The 24,486-nt window shown below is 36.1% G+C and overlaps 1 protein-coding gene and 1 pseudogene across 11 annotated transcripts in view; one reads left to right on the forward strand and one right to left on the reverse strand.

Moving 5' to 3' along the window:
* ERBIN (erbb2 interacting protein) overlaps window positions 1-24,486 on the reverse strand; it is a 129,908-nt gene that overhangs the window by 60,731 nt on the left and 44,691 nt on the right. For all 11 annotated transcript variants that reach the window (XM_025892888.2, XM_025892886.2, XM_025892887.2 and 8 more), the window contains exons 2-4: window positions 22,615-22,662; window positions 17,700-17,897; window positions 14,176-14,293 (exon numbers count right to left, since the gene is read on the reverse strand). In XM_025892888.2, the coding sequence (XP_025748673.1) occupies window positions 14,176-14,293; window positions 17,700-17,888 (307 nt within the window). In that variant the 5' untranslated portion in view covers window positions 17,889-17,897; window positions 22,615-22,662. The remainder of the gene's footprint in view (window positions 1-14,175; window positions 14,294-17,699; window positions 17,898-22,614; window positions 22,663-24,486) is intronic.
* On the forward strand, window positions 1,883-3,051 carry LOC112839767 (aminoacyl tRNA synthase complex-interacting multifunctional protein 1 pseudogene; annotated as a pseudogene).

Genomic DNA, 24,486 nt, shown 5'->3' on the forward strand with positions numbered 1-24,486 from the left:
AACTTCTTTCAACTTCATTACTGTATCATTTTAGGTAAGCAAGTTTACCACAGTGCCAAACACAGAATTTCAGGTGACCAAAAATTAATAATGCAAAATCACCAACTGGCAAATACTACAGTAATAACTTTTCAGTTAAAACTCATCAGCAAATGCTAATATCAGTGGGTAAAATAATGATGAAAAACAGGATACCAATATATTCTCAATGTTTCTCCCAAAAAGATACTTATTAATTACAAAAGGAAAAAAGCCATTACAGAAATATCAAAGGCACCATCTTAAATTGCTTCAAAGTTAGCATCACCCGTTAGCAACACCATGTGGCACCAAATCTAAGATGCACTAGGAAGGGATGCAATACCATTATCGTCATATTCTTGCCAAAAACATGTAACATGAAGTTAATCATAAGCAAACATCAAACAAATCCACATTTAGGGAAATTCTACTATGTAACTGGCCAGTAAACTTTAAAACTATCAAAGGAAGACTGAGGAACTACCCAGGTAAGAGGAGACCCAAGAGTACAACTGGGGGACTGTATCAATGTCAATATGTCTCTTGTTCTAGAATACTACAAAATATTACCACTGAGGAAACTAGGTAACAAGTACACAGGACTACTCTGCAATTTTTGTTAAAACTGTATGTGAATTTACAATAATTTCAATTAAAGAAATCTGGGCTAGGGGTGCCTGGGTGGCTCCGTCATTAAGTGTCTGCCTTCAGCTCAGGTCATGGTTGCAGAGTCCTGGGATCCAGCCCCGCATCGGTCTCCCTGCTCAGCGGGAACCTGCTTCTCCCTCTCCCACTCCCCCTGCTTGTGTTCCTTCTCTCGCTCTCTCTCTAATAAATAAATAAAATCTTTAAAAAAAAAAAAAAAGAAATCTGGGCTCAATAATTCCTTAAGGGAAAGTTTTATTACCATTGTTATTACAAATTCAATTTCTCTAACAGTCAAGACAACTCATTTTTTCAATTTCAGTTTTAGGAACTTTTACTTTTGCTGGAATTTACAGAGTTCATGAAATCTTCAAATTAGCAAATATATACAATGATGGATATCGAATGATATTAAGGAATTACTATTAGCTGTTTTTTTTCAAGTATGACAGTAGAGTGGTTTTATCTCGAAATACTATGTATGAAAAAGATTGTGACTTGCTTTAAAATAATCAGAGGTGAAGGGGCGCCTGGTTGGTTCAGTCAGTTAAGCACCCAGCTCTTGGTTTCAGCTCAGGTCATGATCTCAGGGTTGTGAGATCGAGCACCACGTGGGGGTCCACACTCAGCACAGTCTGCTTGAGACTCCCTCTCTCCCTTTCCCTCTGCCCTCCCCCACCCCATTTGCTCTTGCTCTCTAAAATACATAAATAAAATCTTAACAGAAACTATGAGGAATGGCAAACTAGGAGGTATAGATGAAGGTATACTAGGAGGTATTCAATATACTGATACATGCTGAAGTCGGCTGATAGGTACACCAGATTTATTATATTCTACTTTTGAAAATGCTTGAAATATTCCACTATAAAACATTACCACTGTTCAGTTACTAGAAACAGACTCAGAAACAAAAGAAAAGAACTTTAAAACAGTTACTGTACTTAAAGGGGAAAAAAATGAACAAAATGGTGAAGAGGAAAAGGTTAATTTTAAGAAATAAATGGAAACTTCACAAATAAAAAATATAGTATCTGAATGAAAAATACAGGACAGGATTAAAAGAAGGTTGGGGTTGCCCAACTGCTCCGGACTGAGGCTGCCCGGGTGAGGCTCCCCAGGTTGCTCTGTCCACCGATTCATAAATTATAGCTTGGACATTAAAAGAGCTAACTCCAGAATCAGACAGATGGATTTTCGGCCGTTTCTTGGCAAAAATGGCAACTAATGGTGCTGTTCTGAAGAGACTGGAACAGAAAGGTGGAGAAGCAGATCAAATTATTGACTATTTAAAGCAGCAAGTTGCTCTTAAGGAGAAAGCAATTTTGCAGGCAACTTTGGGAGAAGAGAAGAAACTTCGAGTTGAAAATGCTAAATTAAAGAAAGAAATTGAAGAATTGAAACAAGAGCTAATTCAGGCAGAAATTCAAAACGGAGTGAAACAAATACCATTTCCATCTGGTACTCTGCTGCAAGCTAATTCCACAGTTTCTGAAAATGTGATACAGTCTAGACCAACAACAACTATAACTTCTGGTGCCAAAGAACAGATACGAGGAGGAGCAGAAGAAAAGAAGATGAAAGAGAAAATTGAAGTGAAAGGAGAGAAAAAGGAGAAAAAACAGCAGTCAGTAGCGGGAAGCGCTGACTCTAAGCCAGTAGATGTTTCTCGTCTGGATCTTCAAGTTGGTTGTATCATCACGGCCAGAAAACACCCTGATGCAGATTCTTTATATGTGGAAGAAGTAGATGTTGGAGAAACAGCCCCAAGAACAGTTGTCAGTGGCCTGGTGAATCATGTTCCTCTTGAACAGATGCAAAATCGGATGGTGATTTTACTTTGTAACCTGAAACCTGCAAAGATGAGGGGAGTAATATCTCAAGCAATGGTAATGTGTGCTAGTTCACCTGAGAAGGTTGAAATCTTGGCACCTCCTAATGGGTCTGTTCCTGGAGACAGAATTGTTTTTGATGCTTTTCCTGGAGAACCTGACAAGGAGCTGAATCCTAAGAAGATGATTTGGGAGCAGATCCAGCCTGATCTCTTTACTAATAATGAGTGTGTAGCTACATAAAAAGGAGCTTCCTTTGAGGTGAAAGGGAAGGGAGTGTGTAGGGCTCAAACTATGACCAACAGTGGAATAAAATAAAATACTTCATTTACTGAACTACATTTGAGAAAACTTTAATAACAATAAAAAGAAATATATTCGTCACTTGTACCTAAAAAAAAAAAGGTTGGGGTTCCTGAGTGGCTGGCTCAGTGGGTTAAGTGTCCAACTTTGGCTCAGATCACGATCTCAGGGTCCTGAGATTGAGCCCCACATCAGGCTTCATGCTCAGTGGGAAGTCTGCTTGTCCCTCTTTATCTGCCCCTCCCTCTGCTCATGCTCTCTCTCTAATAAAATCTTAAAAAAAAAAAAAAAAAAAAAGTGAACAAGATTAGACACTGTAGGAGAACATTTCAGTGAGCCAGAAGACATGGCAACAGAAATTAGCCAATCTGAAACATAGGGAAAAAGTAGAATGAAAAAATATCAACATAACAGAAGACATGGGACAATGTCAAACAGGCTAACATATACTTACCTATCTTTAAAAGTTTGTTTACCAGCCCACCACTAAGAATACATGCTCTCTGAGGGGAGAACCTTTGCCTCTCTTTTTCACTAGCTGAATAGGACATGGCACAGAGTTATCAATGTCACTAGATAACTTCCGAACTCCTTTCCAGGGTGACAATACCAATTTTCACACAACACAATACCTATTTATACATATTCTTGTCAACATCTGCTATTGTCTTTACATGCCAATATAAGGGGTTGAACCTCACCAGCAATAATATAAATGTATATTTAAATTAAAGCTAGATATTCTTGATATTTTCTAGTGATACTCAACACATTTTCATGTGTTTACTGATCATTTTTATTTCTTCTTTGAACTCCCAGTTTATTGCACATCTTCTATTGGATTATTTTTCATTATTGATTGTAAGCATTCTTTAGAAATACTAGTATATCAAATTTTTCCCACAGTTTGTCACGTATTACTTAGTCATATAGAAATGTCATTCCTTTACTACTGTGCTTTTCAAAAATTAATTTATTTATTACAGAGAGAGAGAGAAAGAGAGAAGGAAGGAGAGGGAGAGAGAGAATCCCAACCAGGCTCCACACTCCAGGCAGAGTCCGACAAAGGGCTCGATCTCATGATGGTGAGATCATGACCTGACCCAAAATCAAGAGTCAGACACTTAACCAACTGAGGCATCCAAGTGCCCCTACTGTGCTCTTTGTATCTTGAATAAGATCTCTTTCCTATCCCAAAGTCATAAAAATATTCTACATTATCTGGTAATTGTAACTTTTTCATATTGTTATCCTAATTTGCAATTTATTTTAGTACATATTATGAAGTAAGGCTCTTTTTTCCTATTTCCCATACAAAACCACTGTTCCAGTGCTAACAAAATATTTGTTTTTTTTTTTATTCCACTGATTGGTAGAGGCACCTCTGTCATATTCCAGATTCTTTCATGGTTATGTTTCCTGACAGTCTTTCCTTTTAGATCCTTCTACTCATCTATTCCATAGTTTTGTATTTTTCTTCCATTTAGATTGTACTGCATGTTTTCTATAAAGTTCATTTCTAGGTATGTGAGATAGAGTAGTTGCATTAATGGACTCACTCCCTATACCACTTTCTACAACGTGATCTTTCAACTACTCCCATTAAAATATTAAGTATAATTTCCGTATCTCCTGATTCTGGGCTCAGCCATGTGTTCTGCTTTGGCCAATGAAACATCAGCTGAGTTGATGAAATTGAGAGTTTAAATAGCTCTCTGGCTAATTTCCACTAGCTCTCAGGATCCTCTTATTGTTCTGTGAGAAACATGGCTGGGATGGCTTGGGCTGGCCTGATGGAGGATGAGATCTACGGCAGAGTAATTGCTGTCATCCCAGCACATGATCCCAACATTGCAATTTAAATAGTCTTTATCTAGTTTTGTTATCAAAGTGTATTTTACCCTTACAGAGTTGTGTACTTTCCCCCATACTCTAATCTACAGAATAGTTTTTATAAATTAGGGATAACCCCAATTCCGTGAAGGTTTAGTCAAAAGTGCTCTTAAAAGTAGGCTTGGCAGTTTTTCTGACTATCCAATTTAATATTGTACTGACTGGTCTTCTCAAGTTTTCTGCTTCTTCAGTTGATTTTGGAAATTTATTTTTCATTTCATCTAAGTTTTAAAATTTAGTGGCTTTAGGGGCACCTGGGTGGCTCTGATGGTTAAGCATCTGCCTTTGGCTCAGGTCATGATCCCAGGGTCCCGGGATCAAGCCCGGCATTGGGCTCCCTGCTCAGTGGAGTGTGCTTCTCCCACTGCCCTTCCCTGCTCATTCTCTGTTGCTTTCTCTCTCTCAAATAAAATCTTTAAAAAAAATAAAATAAAATACAATTAAGTAGCTTTATAGTATTCATTCTTTGAGTGAAAAGCCACTTTTTTTTTAAAGATTTATTTATTTGAGAGAGCGAGAATGAGAGAGAGCCCTAGAGAGGGTACATGAGGGGGGGAGGGTTAGAGGGAAAAGCAGGCTCCTCGCTGAGCAGGGAGCCCGATGCGGGACTCGATCCAGGGACGCCAGGATCATGACCTGAACCGAAGGCAGCCACTTAACCAACTGAGCCACCCAGGCGCCCCGAAAAGCCACTTTTTTAATAAAATGGTAACAGGAACATGAGAGATGTTGCTTTTGGAGGGAATGAGGGACAGAAGAATTTTCTTATTAATGGTAATAAAAACTTAAAAACCTTGTTAGAAGTCGTAAAATTGGAAGTACTGATCTACAGAGCATCTCTTTTACCTAGAAATTTAACACTTCAAATTACACATTTTAGGGTATGTACACAATGAATTACTTAATAGTATCTGTGTGTCTTCTATTACTGCTCGAAGGTTTTGTTTAGGTTGATTCAATTTTCTGTCCTAAGCACATGTAACTATTTAGTATATTGTACCTCTGAACAGCAAACATTTACTAAACTTGACTTACTATCAATAACATCCATATTTTTTACACTAATTTTGTTCCTTCTTCTTTTCTCTCATTCATTTACATACAAAATATTTGTTGTTGAATCATATTCTAATTCTTATCAGTCCTTTAAATAACAAATAATTTGCCTCAAGTGATAATTCTATAGGATACACTAAAATAACTCTAATAGATTAAAACAGTACTCTTTTGCTAAACTGACTTAAAACTTTAACAAATGTGTATGGGGGTAGCAGCAGGGCTCCCAGGGCAGATGTGGTACTCAGGGCCCAGAAGTGGGAGACATGGAAGAAAAAACGGCAAAAAAGGCAGTGAGTTTGGATTATTATGAAAAAGGTACTATGAATATCTGCTTAAAAAAAAAAACACTCTATAAACACATATTTTATTTCTCTTACGTAAACACCAAAAAATGGAATTAGTTATATGCCTATTGATGTGAATTACACAGATTAATTTTTGAATACTGAAGGAGCTTTGGATATCTGGAGTGGATCCCACTTGGATGCAGTGTATTCCTCTTCTTCTTCTTCTTTTTTTTTGAAGATTTATTCATTTGACAGAGAGTGAGCAGGAGCACAAGCACGGGGAGTGGCAGGCAGAGGGAAAGGAAGAAGCAGGCTCCCCACTGAGCAGAGAGCCCGATGCGGGGCTCGATCCCAGGACCCTGGGACCACAACCTGAGCCACAGGCAGACGCTTAACCATCCAAGCCACCCAGGCACCCCCACAGTGTATTATTCTTATCAAAACACATCTTTTAAAATAAAACATCCCACGTTTAGAGGAAGGACAGGGGAAGGACATTCCATGGTTTTCAATAGTACCCACTTCATTTTAAAAAACTGAGCTAAATATCTCATTTCTTTGGCCTTTTTTACGTCCTTGAAGTATCATGAAATCGTCTACATAAAAAATATTACCCAAGAGCTGTAAGATTTTTAGTACAAGATAAAGTGTGTGTAAGGAGAAAAAGACCAATGAGTATAGTATGTTCTACTGATCTAAACTTTGATATGGAGAAAGAATAATTTCAAGAGTTCTCTATTAGATTTCTATAATTTTAATATTTTATGGAAAATAATGCTTTTATCATCTTCCACAAACATATACTTTATATTTTTAAAAACTTAAAGTACTTTATTCCATAGTATGAGGTTTACAAAAAGTAACCAGTATCTTTGCAATAAGTAATTCTAAATCATCTCCAGCTTTCAGAATACATAGTAATAATTTTTCCTTAAAGGAGTAGTTTTGAAATATTTACAGATTTTCTTTTACAAACTGCTAGCATTGTATTTACTATGACTTTAATTCCTACAGGTTCTAAATCTGCATCTCTGGTTCCCTGCCCTCCCCTTAACTCCAAATAAGAATGTTCAAATGCCCCTTAGGTATTGCTTAGGTATCTCAAACAAAACATGGCCCAAACTGAGATTACCTATACTCTGTATTATTCAGCAAATGTGTACCAACTACACACAATGTTAGACACTATTATAGACTATAAATACTAAGACATGGTTCCTTTTCTTCAGAAGCTAAAATGTAGCAAAGAAAAATATTTTCATCCTACTGGTTTCTTTCCTTCCTCACTAGTCTTTCTTCTCAGGATCTTCTGTACCTTTCTCCTCTTCTTCCAGGTCTCTTAATGTTGGGTTGCCACTAAGACTCATCCTTTAGGTCTCTTTTCTTTCACACTCATGCCCTTAGTGACTGCATCTGACCTCTGGCTTTATATACTATCTATAAGCTGACAACTCCCACATATGCATAGCAAGCAGAGTTCCCTCTTGACTGAAAACTCCAGACCCCTGTGAATAAATAGATACCTAATTTCAAATGTAACATGTCCAAAAATGACCTGATTTTTTCCACTAAAAATTACAACTCCCACAGATGACCCCATCTTGGCTGTCAGCAACTCTACCCCTCCACTTGCATAGACCAATACCACTGAGGTCATCTTTATCTCTTATCTCATGTCCCACATTCAATCCATCTTAAAATCTTGTCGACTCAACCTTCAAGTACATCTAGAGTCTGTCCGTATCTCACTGCTTCCATCACTATCACCAGAGATGACTGAAATAGCAGCCCAACTGGTTACTTTTCACCTTTGTACCCATAATGTTTCTACATATAGCCAGCGTACGTCTTTAAAACACAAATCAGATCATGCTCTGATCGATCTGCTCAAAGCTTTCCAAATGATTCCATGTCACTGAGAGTAAATGTCAAAGAACCTACTAATGCCTACAAGGCTCTACCTCTCTGACCTCTACTCCTCTCACTCTCCCATCTTGCTTACTATGTTTTAGCTACTCTGGCCTTCTGTTTCCCACACATACAATGGACACTCACACCTTACCCAACTTTAAAGAGGCTGTTCCCTCTTTCTGGTACATTCTTAACTCAGATATCTACATGGCTAACTTCTCAAGTCCTTGTTCACATCACTTTCTCAGTGAGGCCTACTCTCAATGTTTGTGTTAGCCAGTCTTCAAAGATGACTCATTTTATCCTTAACATATGCAGAACCTAAATTTTATCATGAGTTACTTAATTAGGAATTCCAAGTATCTTTCCCTTTTCCATTCTCACTTGAATTTAATAGTGTTCCTTCTTTGCGATATACCCTTTTTATAAGAATTTGACTCTGTTGCTCAGACTTAATAAAATGAAAACACTAGATTAGATATTACAAAATGTGGCTTTCCTCTTCATATTACTATAGCTTAATTACAGAAGAACTCTTTTTTTACTGCTGGAAAAGAGAATATACTTCTGGACATTTAGGAGCTGGCCTGGTCTTATGGCTAGCTACTTGGCATTCAAAGGGACATCTTGGTATAATCTTATTGAACTACACAATTTCAAAGAGTATCAACATCAGGCCAGGCCATTCTTTGACCATGAAAGAGCAAAACAAAAGCAAATATGTACCGTTAACCTTTAAACAACATGGGTTTGAATGGTGCAAGTCCGCTTAACCATGGATTTTTTTTACAGTACTAGAAATGTATTTTATGATTTTAATAACATTTTCTTTTGTCTAGCTTACTTTATTATAAGAATATAATATATAACACATATTTTGTATGTTGTATGTTATATGTATGTTATATGTATTATACATATATATGTTAGGGGTCATAGTTCAGGTCAACAGTAGGCTGTGAGTATGGTTAAGTTGGCTGCAGGGGGAGTTAAAAGTTATACAGAGATTTTCGGGTGGGGGGATGGGTTAGCCTGGTGATGGGTATTGAGGAGGGCACGTTTTGCATGGTGCACTGGGTGTTATGAACAAACAATGAATCATGGAACACTGCATCAAAAACTAATGATGTAATATATGGTGATTAACATAACAATAAAAAAAATTAAAAAAAAAAGTTATACAGAGATTTTCAATAATGCAGGGGGTTGAAGCTCCTAACCCCCACATCATTCAAGGGTCAACTATAATCATGTCTGAACAAATATGAACATCGTCCAAAACACAAAATACCAAACAACCCCTTCTTCCAACTATTGAATGTAGCTGTTTCTTTATCAATTACAATTTTAGACTTGTTCTAATCTACCCTTGCTATAGATAAAATTAAGATTCCCAATCACAGGGATGCCTGGGTAGCTCAGTCGGTAGAGTGTCCAACTCTTGGTTTCAGCTGAGGTTGTTGTGATCTCATGAGATCTCATGGGATCTCATGGGCTCTGCACTAAGCAGGGAGTCTGCTTGAAGACTGTCTCCCTTGACTCACGCTCTCTCTCTAAATACATCTTAATAAATAAACAAACAAATAAAGGATTCCCAATGATAGAACTACCCCTACTTCTTGACACCATCCAGAGCAAAACCTCATATTCTTAAACCCCCCCATATCACCAAATGTAAGTCCAAATCCTATAATAAGTCTTTTTTTTTTTTTTAACACCTTGAGACACCCTTTAGTATGGGTTTTTGTTCACTGCATCAAGTAATAAACCTGAACCGTTCAACCACAGGTGAGTTCCTGGTGATCTCTGCTGGGAGGGCATCAATACTTCAATATACTAATTATAGAATATAAATTAATACTGGTTCCTTACTGTTTTTGCACTTAAAAGGCTATGGTAATAAACAGTACATAATATAACAGTGAGTCCCAGTCAAAACAGTCTAAACCAGGAATTGCAAACTCAAATAATTACACTGGCCAAGGGGTAACAGATGTATGATTTGACCAGGTATAACACAAGTGATAAGGCCTATGGTAAGGTACAGTAAGTGGAACACCCCAGTTACAGTCTACATTATTAACATACTTGGCAGTGACCAGTGATTACTGGTCTAAATATTTTTAAGTCCTAGGTTAGTTTAACACACGGTTTTTCCTCTTTCATGATCTTAATCAAACTGATTTATTAAAAGAGCTCAATTTAAACAACTATAGAGCACATTAGCAATTTCAGAAATTTGAAAACAGGAGAAAAATAAAGTGACTGTAGTTTTCCTCATAATCAATTTAACTTCTCTGAGCTTAAAGTGAAGAGCCTCTTCTAGCAGTTGGTCCCTATCATCAGATCTTCTCAGGTTTAGTGAACTACTTTCTGTTTTCACCACAAACTTTCAATTCATTCTTCCAGGGCTTTTTGACTCAATTTAAAAAAAAGGCCTTATTTAACCTCTCTAGCATTCCCCCATCAGTTAGAAATATCTGAGCTATTCTTTCTGGTTTTTCTGCCTTATAATTTCCTGGCTTTCTGTTCTGTGTGTTCAGACAGATGAATTAACAACTAGGTTAGTCTTCCTTTCTTTTATCTCCCTTTCCCCACCAGCTTTCCCAATCAACCATGTAGCAGAATGTTTTAATCATCATCCCCTTCGTCTTCTCAAGAAGGATAGGCATTTGAACATAAGAAATGATTATTTCTCAAACACTAGTTGTTTTTTGCAATGACTTGGGACAGCAGTGTGGCGAACTTTTTATTTCTTTAAAAAGCTAACAATAAAGCAAAACTTTAGCCACAAAAGGAAGAGCAAATTAAACAAACTTACACTTCAGTGCAGTTGCATTTAGATGAGTTTAAGACAAAAAGGAGAAAAAAAAGCAAACAAGTAAAAGGCAAGGGACTGATTATGCCTCAAAATACAGAGGAGGTCCTTTCTCTGTGAAATCACAGAGAAAGAGAAGAAAAGAATATATAAATCAATTTAATTTTTAGTGAAAATAAATTGTAAGGTTTCACTGACAGCAATAACTAATGTCATTGTCTTTCTGGGCAGAATACTTGAGTGCTTATCTTAAATCTTCTCACCATATAGAAATTATTTCCAACTCCTCAAAAACACCAGCTGATACAATCATATACAACAGGTTTTCAATATAATCAACAACAAAAACCTGCTGAAACTAGAAAAAAGAGAAACACTACAGCCCAATAGGTTGTCATAACTCAAACACACTATTCTTTAAGAAGTTGCATGAAAGTCTAAAATATTAAGGATGCTGCTGCACCATAATTGCACCATTCTCAATTCAGAGTAACAAATCCAGAGTTAATGCATTTTTCAGGATATATGCAAGCATGTTCATTAATGAGTGAAGTATTATTTTCATACCATGAAGAGTGGTTGCAGTTTGCCAGTTTTTCCCAGGTGCATATAATTGTATTAGTAATATTCAAGATCATTTTAGATTTCTTTCCTTATACTTTAACATTTCCCATTTAAAAAGATCAAAAAGTAGAAAACAACTCTTTGGGATGGAATGTTAAACTTGATGATATCTAATGCCACAACAATTCTATAGTTCTGTAATACTATTGAGTTGAATTAACTATCAGCATATGGAGAGCTACAATGACAGTGGATTAAGTTCTCTGAAATTTATCAATACTTGTCACTCTAAAAAAAGCACCCAGAATTGAAACTCATTTCAAACTGCCCTTAAAGAGAAGTTTCAAGGGTGCCTGGGTGGCTCAGTTGGTTAAGCGACTGCTTTCAGCTCAGGTCATGATCCTGGAGTCCCAGGATTGAGTCCCGCATCGGGCTCCCTGCTCGGCAGGGAGTCTGCTTCTCCCTCTGACCCTCTTCCCTCTCGTGCTCCCTATCTCTCATTCTCTCCCTCTCAAATAAATAAATAAAATCTAAAATAAATAAATAAGTAAGTAAAATCTTAAAAAAAAAAAAAAAGAGGGAGAAGTTTCAAGCTGAGGAAATCTATTTAACCTAAATAAAATCATGAGGGGAAAAGCCACACAAATTAAAAACCAATTGACCTGAACTCTTCAAAATGGCAATGTCATGAAAAACACAAAAAGATGGGCAAACTGTTCCTGATTTTAAAAGATTGAAGAGACACAACTGAATGCTATGTGATCTTCAACTGGGGGGTAGAGGGGTAAATAGCTAAAAAGGGCATTTTTAAGCAACAGGGAAAATGTAGTGTCAAATTTCTTGAAAGTGATAATGATATTGTGGTTATGTGTAAGGATTTCCTTGTTCTTCGGAAATGCTTCTTCCAATATTTAAAGGTAAAGTTCATGTCTGCAACTTAAAATTTTAAATAGGTCTACCAAATAGAAATTTTATATAAGCAACAACATATCGTTTCCCTGAACATATTTAAGTTCATATATATTTTTAAAAGAGAAAGCAAGCAAACATCGCAAAATGCTAACAGTGAGTGAATCCATCAGTGTTCTGTCAATTTTTTTTTAAAGATTTTATTTATTTATTTGACAGAGAAAGAGACAGTGAGAGCAGGAACACCAGCAGGGGGAGTGGGAGAGGGAGAAGCAGGCTTCCCGCCGAGCAGGGAGCCCGATGTGGGGCTCGATCCCAGGATCATGACCTGAGCTGAAGGCAGATGCTTAACGACTGAGCCACCCAGGCGCCCCAGTGTTCTGTCAATTTTTATGCAGGCTTTTAATCTGGCTATGAAATTTTTTAAATGTTGGAGAAAAACAGGATATAAATGAACCCAATCTAAGTAGTAATTAAATCCTAAATTTTTTAAACACAAATTTTTCATATCACAGAAAAAAAAATTTTTAAGTAGGTTCCACACCCAACATGGGGCTTGAACTCAAAACCCTGAGAACAAGATCTGAGACCAAGAACTGAGATCAAGGCTTTAACGACTGAGCAATCCAAGTGCCCCCAAGTAACAGAAAATTTTTAACCCAAAAGTTAAATGTTTCAATAGAAGTTTAAAAAATTACAAGTTTCAAACTTAAAATTTATTGGCTATTGACAACTAAAACCCAGTAGTGCACTAACCACTATAACCTTCCCTGAACCTAGAATGAACATGAACACATTATAGCTCCTTAAAAAGGATTTAACCCTTAAAATAGAGGTATTAAATAGAGGACCTCCTACAAAATATACAATTATTTGATATGCATTGTCCACAACTAAAATAATTAGGGTTTAGTAAATGAAGGCATGTAATAAACACATATATTTATTTATTTAAACTAATTTTTTTATAGAAATGGGTAGGCACGGTTGTAAATTCATTAAAAGTTAACTGTTAATTGTGAAAAGAGGATGGTTCTTTTAATCAGTCCTAAAGTGGTTTCATACTAAGTCCTAAAATATAGAACCGATATGATAAAAAGATCACTCCTGTATATTCGTACCATCAAGACAAAAAGTAACTGTGCAACCAAGAGCTCTGATTGCTAGGCATTTACTGGTGATACTGCACTAATGTTTTGGAACTTGCTTATAAAGTCTTATCTTTTGGCAGACCATTTAATATTTACTCTCTTGTAATTTTTTTTTGTAATTATGTAAGAAATACATGTTCATTCTAAAATTTAAGTATCTACTTCTCTCTCTATTGGACCAGGTAAGCACTTAACATTTTGGAATATTCCACACGGTCTTAAGTATATATCAAACTAAGCCTAGACTATATGCAGCAAGAGAACAGTGACCATGTCCCTTTATTTCTCATCATCAACTATAATCCTAGGTCCTAATACAGTACTCAGCAAGAAATTTTCAATGATGTTCAGTTCATTTATAATGTTGCACAACTTTATTTTTAACCTTTAACACTGTAACGTAAATACTCATGCCGGTATTGATGGAGCAACATTAAATTCCTCTCTATGGCTACATATAAATAGCACAACCAACAGTGGATACTACAGTTGTTAATAGCTTCTCATCATTACAAACAACAGGACAATGAATATATACAAATATATAAATTTAAGGATACCTAAGTATATACATGCATGTATCCACAGCATTTTAATTAAAAGGTCATTTAAAGTTTTTACATTTATCTCAACATTGCTTTAAACTCTCCTATGTATATGTTTTATATATGCGAAAGGTAATATAACACTTTTAATTTTGTATTTTTGTTAACACACAATAGAAATCTTAATAAAATTACATGTTCCTAAGTACAGAAAGCCAAGGGAAAAAAAAATCTTACCATTCTTGCTGACATCCAGTTCCCTGAGATTAATGAGATTTGCAATAGATGCTGGTAAGGTTGTTAAATCATTGTCTGGCAAACTCAGTTTGTGTAGAGACTGACAGTTAAAAAGTTGCTATTGAAACAAGGTAAGAAAGGATTATGATTATTTAAGTTTCCTTAAAGATTTCATTTATTAATCTTTACACAAATAAATAACCACACTATTAGTGTGGTTAAACTGAATGAATTATACCTACATAAATCCCAGAGACGATCTCTTGTTGTTTCATGCTATTATGGATCTGAACACAACTGAACTACTCAATCATTTACATCCTCATACTTCTGCCCCAAGCAAAACACACTTAGTAACTATATGGTTGTATTCTTTGTTAAAGTAGTATAAATAAGTGGCTATTAAATATGGCAAACTTTGGAATTTGCATTTCAAGTACCCTTATTCCGAAATGAAAATTTACATAAATTAACTCCAAATATGTACAACTGACTTAGAATGACTCAAAATATATAATTCTGATTTGGGACGACAAAAAAATTAAGGAACAAATATATTCTTAGGCTAAAATCACAGTAATAAAATGTATTTAAAATAAAATATATTTAACCAAAAGTGTAGGTAAATGGGTCACTTCTACATTCCACACCAAAAAACTGTATGGAGCACAGAGAATTTTTAGGGCAATGAAAATACTCAGTATCCTAATACCAAATCACAGATATATTTCATTATACATTTGTCCAGACTCATACAATGTACTACAACACCAAGCATGAACCATACTATACACTCTGGACTTTGGGTGATGATAATTTTTCAACATACGTTCATCAATTTTAATATAAGTACCACTCTCATAGAGAATGTTGACAATGGCGGAGGCTATGCATGTGTGAGGATAGTGTAGGTATATGAGAAATCTCAATTTTGCTATGAATCTGAAACTGTTCTTAAAAAGTAAACTGTTTAGAAAACCAAACAAAAAACTGTTACCAGGATGACACTGAATAAGCCCTTTTTAAGAAGAGCATTCTTCCAAAACCTGAAAGAAGTATAAGTGATTCAGTTATCTGCACTGTCACAGCAAGCCTCTTTCTTTTCTACTCAGTCACCAGGCTGAGACCCTACTAGTGCTTATTACAGAAAGGGACTAAGTTCTCCAGGCTTCCTAGTTCTCCAGAATAACCTAAGTAAGATAAATTACTTTCTAAAGAACAATATATAAGGAAACAGTAAGTTACAAAGCACCTTATTATAACCTAGGGAAGTAATTCATAAACATGCAACTCACAATCTTTAATATTTTATCCACAGCCATATATAGATTTCTTTATAAGACAACCTTGGATGGCACTGGCTTTCCAAATGTTTTTACTACTAGCCACCAAAGGAAAAGCCTTTTTCAAAGCACTGCCATCCAATATGTGTACACACACACAGAAATTTAACACATATAGCTCATGCAACAATGGACACATACAACACACTGTATTTTCTATTCTATTTAATTAGGGTTGCCAGATGAAATACAGGATGCCTGATATTAAATTTGGATTTCGGATAAACAATGAATAATTTTTTTAAAGATTTTATTTATTTATATGACAGAGAGAGAGAGCGCACAAGCAGGGGGAGAGGAAAGGGAGAAGGAGGCTCCCCATTGAGCAGGGAGCCCGATGCGGGGCTTGATCCCAGGACCCTGGGATCATGACCTGAGCTGAAGTTAGGTGCTTAACCAACTGAGCCACCCAGGTGCCCCAACAATGAATAAATTTTAGTAGAAGTATGCCCTATTTACTGCATAAAACACACTTATACTAAAAACAATTCATTGTTCATCTAAAAATTATAATTTAACTGGGTGTTCTCTATTTTTATATTCTAAATCCACCAGGGCAAATCATAGTTCATTTTTTGGAAATGCCACACATATTTATGAGCCACCAACACATCTCCATCCAGTTTTGATAAACACTACTGTTTGGGTAGTAAAATATTCTAACAAATTAAAACTACTGCACAAACTGAGGGTTGCTGGAGGGGTGGTGGGTGGGGGATAGGCTAAATGGGTGATGGGTATTAAGGAGGGCACTTCTCATGTTGAGCAATGTATGTTACACGTAAGTGATGAATCACTAAATTCAACCCCTGAAACGAGTATTACAGTAGATGCTAACTAACTAGAATTTAAATAAAATTTTGGGAAAAAAAAGAAAGCTACTGAAGCTTTTCCATAATAAACAAGAAAATGAGTTGAGAATGAAGAGGGATTTTTAAGAAAAAGTAGGCACTGAAAAATTTTAGCAAAGAAACTGATAATGTAAGAGGATATTTCATGGCAACAAAACAACTTTCCTCCCTCTAGTTGTTCTTAGATTTCAGAAATGTTACGTCCTCCAAAACCTTTCTAAACAAACTGAAATAGGGCAAACAGGATACTACCTCTAAAAACCTGCTTAATAACAAAATTATTAGGTGACAACCAAAAGGACAATTTATTCTCAATTACAATAATGTAAGCCAGTGTCTTTTTTTTTTTTTTTTAGAGATTTAGTTTTATTTATTTGACAGAGAGAGAGAGACACCCAGAGAGGGAACACAAGCAGGGGGAGTGGGAGAGGGAAACACAGGCCTTCTGCAGAGTGAGGAGCCTGATGTGGGGCTCGATCCCAGGACCCTGGGATCACGACCTGAGCCAAAGGCAGACCCTTAACGACTGAGCCACCCAGACGCCCCATGTAAACCAATGTCTTATGATAACTAGAAAAAGAAAACATTAATTTCAATTTTTGTCTAGCTAAATCTATTGGCTACAGAAATAACGTAGTTCTATCTACCATAGGGGCTATAAAAAATGGAAATTAAATACAAAATTTTAACTTACTTGTTCAAATACTCAAGCAATTAACTTGAAGAAACAAAGGTTAAAATTCTATTTTAAAAAATATTGGGGGTGGGCGCCTGGGTGGCTCAGTTGGCTAAGCGACTGCCTTCGGCTCAGGTCATGATCCTGGAGTCCCAGGATCGAGTCCCGCATCGGGCTCCCTGCTCGGCAGGGGGTCTGCTTCTCCCTCTGACTCTCTTCCCTCTCGTCCTCTCTCTCATTCTCTCTCTCTCAAATAAATAAATAAAATCTTAAAAAAAAAATTGGGGGTGCCTGGTAGTGCAGTTGGTTAAGCGCCTGACTCTTGGTTTTGGCTCCAGTTAGGATCTCAGGGTCGTGAGATCGAGCCCTGTGTAGAGCTCCACGCTCAGCACAGAGAACTTGAGATTCTTTCTCCCTCTCCCTCTGCTCCTCTTCCTGTTCATGCGCTCTCTTTCTCTCAAGTAAATAAATAAATCTTTTAAAAAAATGTTCTTAAAATTCTGTTGCATACCCCAAGATAAAATTAAACAAACAAACAAAAAGGGAAACAATGGAAACACAAACATATTGGTAGCATTATGGCAACAATGGGGATATCATATTTCTTGCATAAAAATATCCAAAGACAATTCTTAAAAGAAAGTATGAACATACCTTTGGAAGCTCTTCAATCTGATTAGCATCTAAATAGAGCTCCTCCAAAGTTTTCTCAAAAGTAAAAATCTCTTTGGGAACCTGTTCCAAACTGCAATGAGAATAATCAAGAGTAGTGACAGTCTCTTCTTCCCCTCGTAGACAACGACATGGTACCAACCGCACAAACAAACTTCGTTTTGTAGTCATTTTTAGACACTGCAATATTCAAATAAAAATAAATTCAGTTAAAACATGTTATAACCAACAATTTTTCAAAAAAAATTACAATTCATTTATCACAATCTATATGTCAAAGATAAGTACCTCCTTCTTTATACTCACCCAAAGGAATACATTTAAATATTGTGTTACTGTCAAAATTTATATAAATTTATACATATTGAATTTCAAATGAAACTCATGTACTTCTGTACTTTGAAAAAATGATCTGCTAAATACCTATTTATATGTTTCTATAAGAATCATGCTTTAGGAGTCCTGCTTATTCTCAACTAGAAATACCCTAATACAACCAATATATTTCTTTAATTTCTGGGTAAGAGCTATTTTTTAATTAAGAATTTGGGGGCGCCTTGGGATGCCTGGGTGGCTCAGTCGGTTAGCGGCTACCTTCAGTTCAGGTCATGATCTCAGGGTCCTGAGATTGAGTCCCGCATCGGGCTCCCTGCTCAGCGGGGATCCTGCTTCTCCCTCTGCCTGCAGCTTCCCCTGCTTGCGCTCTTGCTCACTATCTCTCGCCCATGCTCTCTCTCTCTAGCAAATAAATAAAATCTTAAAAAAAAAAAGAATTTGGGGGCTCCTGGGTGGCTCAATTGGTTAAGCATCTGCCTTCAGCTCAGGTCATGATCTCAGGGTCCTGGGATAAAGCCCCACATTGGGCTTCCTGCTCAGCAGGGAGTCAGTCCCTCTACCTCTGTTCCCCTTTTTCATGCCTCTCTCTCTCAAATAAATAAATTTATTATTAAGAATCTGACTATACCCAGTTCTGAGTAGGAAGTAGGACTGCAAAGATATTTTCAGGTCTTCCTTAATAAGCCATCAGAATCATCACCCCTTTAAGTTTCCAAGGCTCTTCCACATCAAAATTTCAATACATGCCAAATGTATTTATTTCAATTAAATACTGGTCAAAGATCTTATAGGTCCTCTATTTGTGTAAGGTTACACATTAGAGAATAAACTTGCTTCAGGTAAAGATATACAGACTTCACTGTTTCAAATTAAATGGGAGAAAGGTTTAATTCTGAATTAGTGAAAATTCTCCAGGCTAATTTTAACCTATCCATAGGTTAATTCCAACTAGTCTAAGATTATACTACCAAACAAAAGCCTACTTCAATAAATAAGAATGACTGCTAATCAGTTAACAACTCTTTGTAAAATATAAATTCTTGCCTTGCTCAGAAGACAATTAAAGTAATAGAATACTTCTAACCAGGGCCACGATTATGTTGAAGCCAGTGAGGGAAACTGCCTCAAGCACAAAATAGGAGAGTCACCAAAAAAACCTCAGTAATCAAATTAAATATTTTAATGCATTATTTTTTAAGTTAAAATCACTGAAAAATAATCTATTTATGAACGAAATGACTAATTTTTAAATAAAGACAGGATTGGTGTTACTATTTTTTTTCTTTTCCCTCAGGCTTCAATATGGCTCTGCAATGCACTGCTACCAACTTCTATTTCAAATTACATATTCTTTTTTTTAAATTTTTTATTGTTATGTTAATCACCATACATTACATCATTAGTTTTTGATGTAGTGTTCCATGATTCATTGTTTGTGTATAACACCCAGTGCTCCATGCAGAACGTGCCCTCTTTAATGCCCATCACCAGGCTAACCCATCCCCCCAACCCCCTCCCCTCCAGAACCCTGTTTGTTTTTCAGAGTCCATCGTCTCTCATGGCTCGTCTCTCCCTCCGATATCCCCCCCTTCACTCTTCCCCTCCTGCTATCTTATTTTTTTTTTTTCACATATATTGTATTATTTGTTTCGGAGGTACAGATCTGTGATTCAACAGTCTTGCACAATTCACAGCGTTCACCATAGCACATAACCTCCCCAATGTCTATCACCCAGTCACCCCATCCCTCCCACCCCCCACCACTCCAGCAACCCTCAGTTTGTTTCCTGAGGTTAAGTCAAATTACATGATATTCTTAAAGTGTTTGACAACTAAGTATTTCCCTTGCAATCTTTTTAAAAATAGGACTATTCTTAGTCAATCACCATGTGCCAGGCACTGTGCTAAGTTCTTTAGATAAAATATATGTATATTCTCATTTCATCTTCATATATCTAAGATCCCTGTATTTCCATAAAGAAACGGATTCTGTGCCCTTACTGCATTATACTACTTCTCAATACATAATGATATACTTGAACTCAGGTTCTCAAAATGATTAAAATATCAATAGGTCTTTACTAGGCACTTCTCCTTTAGGGTTTACAAAAATAAAATACTGATGGGGTTCAGAATACACCACTCCAAAGTATGGTACCCTGACATACTGAATACTTTCGAAGCAGGAAGGTCATGCTCGTCTCCTCTTTTACTTCTCTACTGAAATAGGTCATAAAATCCTCATGTGAGAGATGCCTTCCTTATATAACTGGTGGAAAAGAGCTGCCCAATCTCTCAAGAATGGAGAAGAATCCTAACAAATGGGCTTTTCTAAACTTCGCCCAGGTTACCACACTTACCTCATATTCTAATCTATCATACACAAGCCTACACTCTTCATCAAATCTAGCCGGAATATACTAAGTTTTAATGGTTTTTTTATGTCCTTACTCCTCATAAAGGCTCCTGTGCACTTAAAACTTGTATGAAATAAATGTGCATGCTTTCTCCTGTTAAACTGTTTTTGTCAGGTTAGTTTTCAGACCCAGCCAAAGACCCTAAAAGGGTCAACGAAAAATTTTTCCTTCTCTACACTATGATGTCAAACATAAAAGTTTCTACATAAAATCTTTGTTTCGTGGGAATAAAACACATAGCATTGTGACTACAGTTAATAATAATAATACTGTACTTGTCAGGTTAGTTTTCAGACACAGCCAAAGACCCTAAAAGGGTCAAGGAAAAATTTTTCCTCCCCTACACTATGATGTCAAACATAAAAGTTTCTACATAAAATCTTTGTTTCATGGGAATATAACACATAGCACTGTGACTACAGTTAATAATAATATTGTACTGCATATTTGAAAATTGCTAAAAGAGTAGATCTTAAAAGTTCTCATTGCAAGAAAAAAAATTTGTAACTATATACAGTGAGGGATGTTAATTAGATTTATTGTGGTGGACACTTAGCAATACATATATATACTGAATCATCATCATGTTGTACACCTGAAACTAATATAATGTTATCTCCATTACACTTCAACAAAAACAAAACAACTTTGTCAACAAAGAAATACCCAGAAAAGTTTACTGAATGTTTATTAACAACCTGTATTTATATGTAGGTGAGTTTTACTGATTAGAATAAGCAGTTTTGTTGATCTAATAAGAATTGCATTGCTAAAGGGGAATTTAGCTTATTCTTGTGTGTTTAAGTTCTTAAGGGAACTCAATCTGCTCTTCCCAATACGGTAGCCACTAGACATATGGCCATTTTAACTTAACCATTTTTAACTTAAAATTCAAGTTAATTCAAATAAAATTAAACATTTAGTTTCTCACACTAAGCACATTTTAAAAGCTCAACAGCCCCATGTGGGGCTAGTGGCTACTACACTCAGTAGGAGAAGACAGAGAACCTTTTTTTTTTTTTTAATATTTTATTTATTTATTTGACAGAGAGAGACACAGCGAGAGAGGGAACACAAGCAGAGACAGAGGGAGAGGTAAAGGGAGAAGCAGGCTTCCCACCAAGCAGGGAGCCCGATGCGGGGCTCGATCCCAGGACCCCAGGATCATGACCTGAGCCAAAGGCAGATGCTTAACGACTGAGCCACCCAAGCGCCCCGACAGAGAACATTCCTATCCGTGCAGAATATTCTGTGGGACAGTGTTGGTTCAATGTCTGAAAATATTCTGGTTCATCAAATTATAAACATTGTATGCTTATATTTATATGATAGTACCCAAGAATTGGAAGATATGGCCTGAAAATTCATGAATCATAATGGATTTGGGAGTATAACTGCTAGCTGAGAATAAAGGGCATGAAATGTTTACTACCAAATATATGTAATTTAAAAGAGTGTATTTATTTTAGATGTTATCATCTGTGCAGCACACTTGAAGCATAAGGCAATTTATTATAAGACAGAGTAATTGTTAATGAAGCTAAAACAACCTCCAAGATTTTTTTGTAGTGCTAACCATAAACAGATCATGTTGCAGACAGACAGATGGTCAGAAATTGTAAAACTTCTCAGAAGAGACAGTGAATTCAGAAAAGGAAATTAGATGCTCTAGGAAACAGTTTACATCTTAAGTAAAAATTTCCTGTGAACAGAGGCTATAAAGAGAGCAGTTTAGACCTTAGATTAAATTCAGTGGGCCTTGAGCCAATACAAAAATGGACCAATTTAGCAGACTAAAACTGATTGATAAGAAAGGAGGGGGAACTTAGTTATTGAGGGTACAGGAGGAAAATACCATATGAAAGAGAAATAAATGTATAATAACAACCCAAGAGATCCTCCATTACACAGTATTATAAGGAAGTAAACCAAAGGAAGCCTGGCCTGTTCTCAAATGGAAGTGATCAACATGGGGAATGTTCATTAGAATTTTAGTGTTATGATAAGAGCCATTTTATAAACCAGACTTAACACGAGAGACATAAAAATATTCTTATCAAATGGAGAAAGACAAGCCAACTAAGAAAAAAAAGGCATAACAATAAGCCAAACACTTTCTAAAAAAAGAAATTAAAGTTACTTACCACTGGGTTGAATTTATCTCCCTGATGTTTCTTAATTGAGCCAACATTCTATGAAAATCAAAATAAAGAAACAAAATTAACAATAAAAATAGATCTTTATGATTTTAAGGGATCATCTCTTCTAAATTCTTATTTGCCTCAAAAGGTAAATTATAATTCTCAAAAATTCACTAGTGTAAACACACAAATTTGCTACTTCTAAATATATAGCTACCTTCTTAACCAGTCACTGGATTGTTTGTAAACTGGTGAGCCCTCATCTATACATTAAAATTATAGCCTTCACCTAACACTAAAATCTACTTTATTTGAACCTACTGAGAAATAATAAAGTTTTTCCAAGCAGATAAATTCAAATCACCAATTATATTTAAATTTAGCAGTTTTTTAAAAAATTTTATTTATTTGAGAGAGAGCAAATGAGAGTGAGCAGGGTGAGGGAGAGACAGAGAGGGAGGGAGAATCTGAAGCCGACTGTGCTAAGCATGGAGCCAACTCAGGGCTCAATCTCATGACTGTAAGATCATGATCTGAGCCAAAACCAGGAGCTGGATGCTAAACCAACCGAGCCATCCGCGCACCCCTAAATTTAGTAGTCTCTGATGGTTCTGTGAAGCAGACAATGGTAAGATTCTATTCCTCCCTTTACAGGAATTTTACTTTCTTTGGGGCGGTAATTGACCCAGCTAACTATCCACAATTGGAAGGCTCAAGGGGTTGGAGGACACGGTTGAGATCAGTGACATATTAAGTCTGCTTTGGGGATGGAATGGGGTTGGTTATGGGCAAACATTTGTTTTTCTTATCCAGGGATAGATGTAAACATGTCTACTGCTGCAACAACAATCCTATGACCATAGGTCAACAAGTGTGAGTATTAAAAAACAAATTAAAACGACTAATAAGGTTGACAAAGAAAAACAAAACAAAACAAGTTGGGGATCTCTAAAAGCATTGCTGAGCAACTGGACCAATGTTAACTGCTGCCTTCTTCTGGATTTCTTGGTATGTAAGAAAACAAAATCCCCCATTTATTTAAACCATTGTGAAGCTTTCTGTACCTATAAACATATAACAAAGTGAAATATTACACAGTATAGTACAAAGTAAAATAGCTTAAACCCAAAACAGTAACATTAATAAAAAGTATACACAACCTTTTTGTTAAAAAATTCAGTAATGTTAATAAATTTATGTTTCAAAATTTTACAGTTACCCTAAATTTATTGGGCTATTTTTCTCTGTCCCAGATGGTTTTAGTACTCCTGAGTTGTTTAACCTTCCCCACAAATTCTTATAGTATATGCCACAAAAAATACCTGTGCATATAGCAAACAAAGATGATCAATAAATTTGTCCTTCAACATACTCCTACATATGTAATAATCTGGTAGAGTGGAACTGCCAATAAGCTGAAACAGAATATGGCTATGGAAGAGCAGGTTGGAGAAAAGAGAGATGCGAAACCTGTATTTAGAAACATTAGTTTAAAATACCTGAACGATGTCCTAGCAGGATCTTTAGTAGGCAGCTGAATATGGGCATTCAGAGATGTGGGGACAGTTCCAAGCTGAGGATACAAATTTGGAAGTCATCTGCCTACAGATGATATTTAAAGCAATGAAATTACATGAAAGCATCAAGAGCATGAGCACAGACAGAAAAGAGAATAGGTCCAATGATTAAACCCTGGGATATTACAAAAATAAGAGATCAGACAGGGTATTACAAAAATAAGAGATCAGAAAGTAGAGATAGAACCAAAAAGGAGTCAAGAAAAAAAAATGATACTGTAAAAGCAAAGTGAAAATGTTTCAAGGAGGAAGAAGTTATCAACTATGTTAATAAGATTTGGAATTACCACTGTGTAGC

This window comes from Callorhinus ursinus, unplaced genomic scaffold (assembly GCF_003265705.2).
Source record: "Callorhinus ursinus isolate GAN/ISIS: 27379988/994484 unplaced genomic scaffold, GSC_fseal_2.0 scaffold23, whole genome shotgun sequence".
In the NCBI taxonomy this organism is placed as follows: domain Eukaryota; kingdom Metazoa; phylum Chordata; class Mammalia; order Carnivora; family Otariidae; genus Callorhinus; species Callorhinus ursinus.